Consider the following 1636-nt stretch of genomic DNA (forward strand, 5'->3'; position numbering starts at 1 on the left):
TCCGGCCAACAACAGCAACAGCAGCAGGATCAACAGCAAAACTCAGCCGCCGCCAACAAGAAGAGCCCGGCCAAGAAGGGTAAGTCGTTTCCATACTTTCTCACCCTTACACCCTACCCCCACTGGGGCCACTCTCAGCCGCCACCTCCCTGCCGCCTCTTCGCCACCACCTGTTGGCGTTCGGAATGCATTATTGGTCACCAAGATATAGCTAACACACGCAGAGTGATTGGGCATGTGAGTAAGCGAGTTAAGGAATTAGTGTGAGTTTGTGGGATCTTGAGTGCGCGTGTAATGAAAAATAAGACGGGCAGTATCACCATCAGGGCGTGAGCGGTGTTGGCTGAGGTGTGGCACTTTGGTGGCACTCGCATAGCACTTTGCGGCGGTCGCTAGACCTTACGCACCACATCGCACATGGCTGTAGCTGTAATGTACACTTGAAATTTTGAAATACCTTGATTTGTACAAATAGTTGGCTCACCCATCAGGGAGCATGTACTGCATGGAGATTTGCATAATTGTATTTATTTTCATGATTTATACCTTTGGTTGCCATGCGTTCGCATAGTCATATGACGTGTCTACAAGATGAATGTGCCTATTCCGTTTACATAAGCTAAATCCCATCATTTTCATTTATGCACGCTCTATCCTTGTTTAAGATCAAATTGAATACGCAAATATCTATGAATCAGGGCAAGGACCATGTGTCTAGGTATGAGTGCGAGGGATAATTGGTGAAAGGGACGGAAGGGAATATAAGACAAAGGGAAACGAGAGACGATGATGTGCGTAGGAACCAAGAGTTGCGAAGCTTGGGAAGGATTGTGGGTGTGTCTTCAGGTCGTGGGCGGGCATTGTGTTGGGGAGGGTGTGGTTGAAGCCCCGTTTTATGGGGCGCCATCTGCCAAGAGAACCTGTTGGCCGCTGATCACTTCGACGTCGCGCCACTTAACGTCAGTGTAAGGCGCGAGGAAGGAGAACTGCGATCTCCGTGTAGCTTGGCTTTACCGCCATTTTTCTACTTCTGAGTTCTCTGGATCGCTGTTCTCATTGACATCACGTATTAAGTACAGTGATAGAAAAGTAAATCTCTGAACGGTAACCCCCCCCCCCCTATCCGCCCTCAGCTGCGCCAGAAGGTGCTCCTCGAGACGGCACACAGAATACTTCCCAGACCGGCCCGTAATGGCAAGACGCGGACAAGGGCTGGCGTCTTTTTTGTTCTCCGCCATTCATAAGTCCGCCTTTTGATCCAGAGGGAGGAAGGCTGCAGGGGAAAAGTCCCGCGTCATTTGCCATTCACGAGAAATCCCAGCGCGCGAGAGGGGCGCGGGCGGTTCTCCCGCCTCTTGGTCCCGCTAATGAAGGAGGACGTGGGAGGGCGCTCGAGACTATAGGCGGAGCTCATTCCTTTCTCTTCGGGCTCCTCCATTATTATTATTCTTTTTCTTCTTTTCTTCACGCCTTTTCTTCTGCTGCTACCATTTCCCTTTTCTTATTCCCGGCTTCTTCATTACTTCCTTTGTTTTGGACGGTTTTGCTAGGTCATACAGCTGGTCGGATGACTCGCAGCTAACGCGAAGGTTGTTAGTTTTTCGAAAAGTCGGAGTTTGGAATTTATGCGGATGTG

The 1636-nt window shown here is 50.0% G+C and overlaps 1 protein-coding gene across 1 annotated transcript in view; it reads left to right on the top strand.

Annotated features, from left to right (window-relative positions):
• Positions 1–1636, top strand: part of LOC119577909 (serine/arginine repetitive matrix protein 2-like) — a gene marked incomplete in the record, with an annotated part of 115942 nt that overhangs the window by 67130 nt on the left and 47176 nt on the right. The window contains 1 exon segment of the mRNA XM_037925575.1: positions 1–79. This exon segment is cut by the window's left edge and continues 68 nt beyond it. Within this exon segment, the coding sequence (XP_037781503.1) occupies positions 1–79 (79 nt within the window).

This window comes from Penaeus monodon, chromosome 10, assembly GCF_015228065.2.
Source record: "Penaeus monodon isolate SGIC_2016 chromosome 10, NSTDA_Pmon_1, whole genome shotgun sequence".
In the NCBI taxonomy this organism is placed as follows: domain Eukaryota; kingdom Metazoa; phylum Arthropoda; class Malacostraca; order Decapoda; family Penaeidae; genus Penaeus; species Penaeus monodon.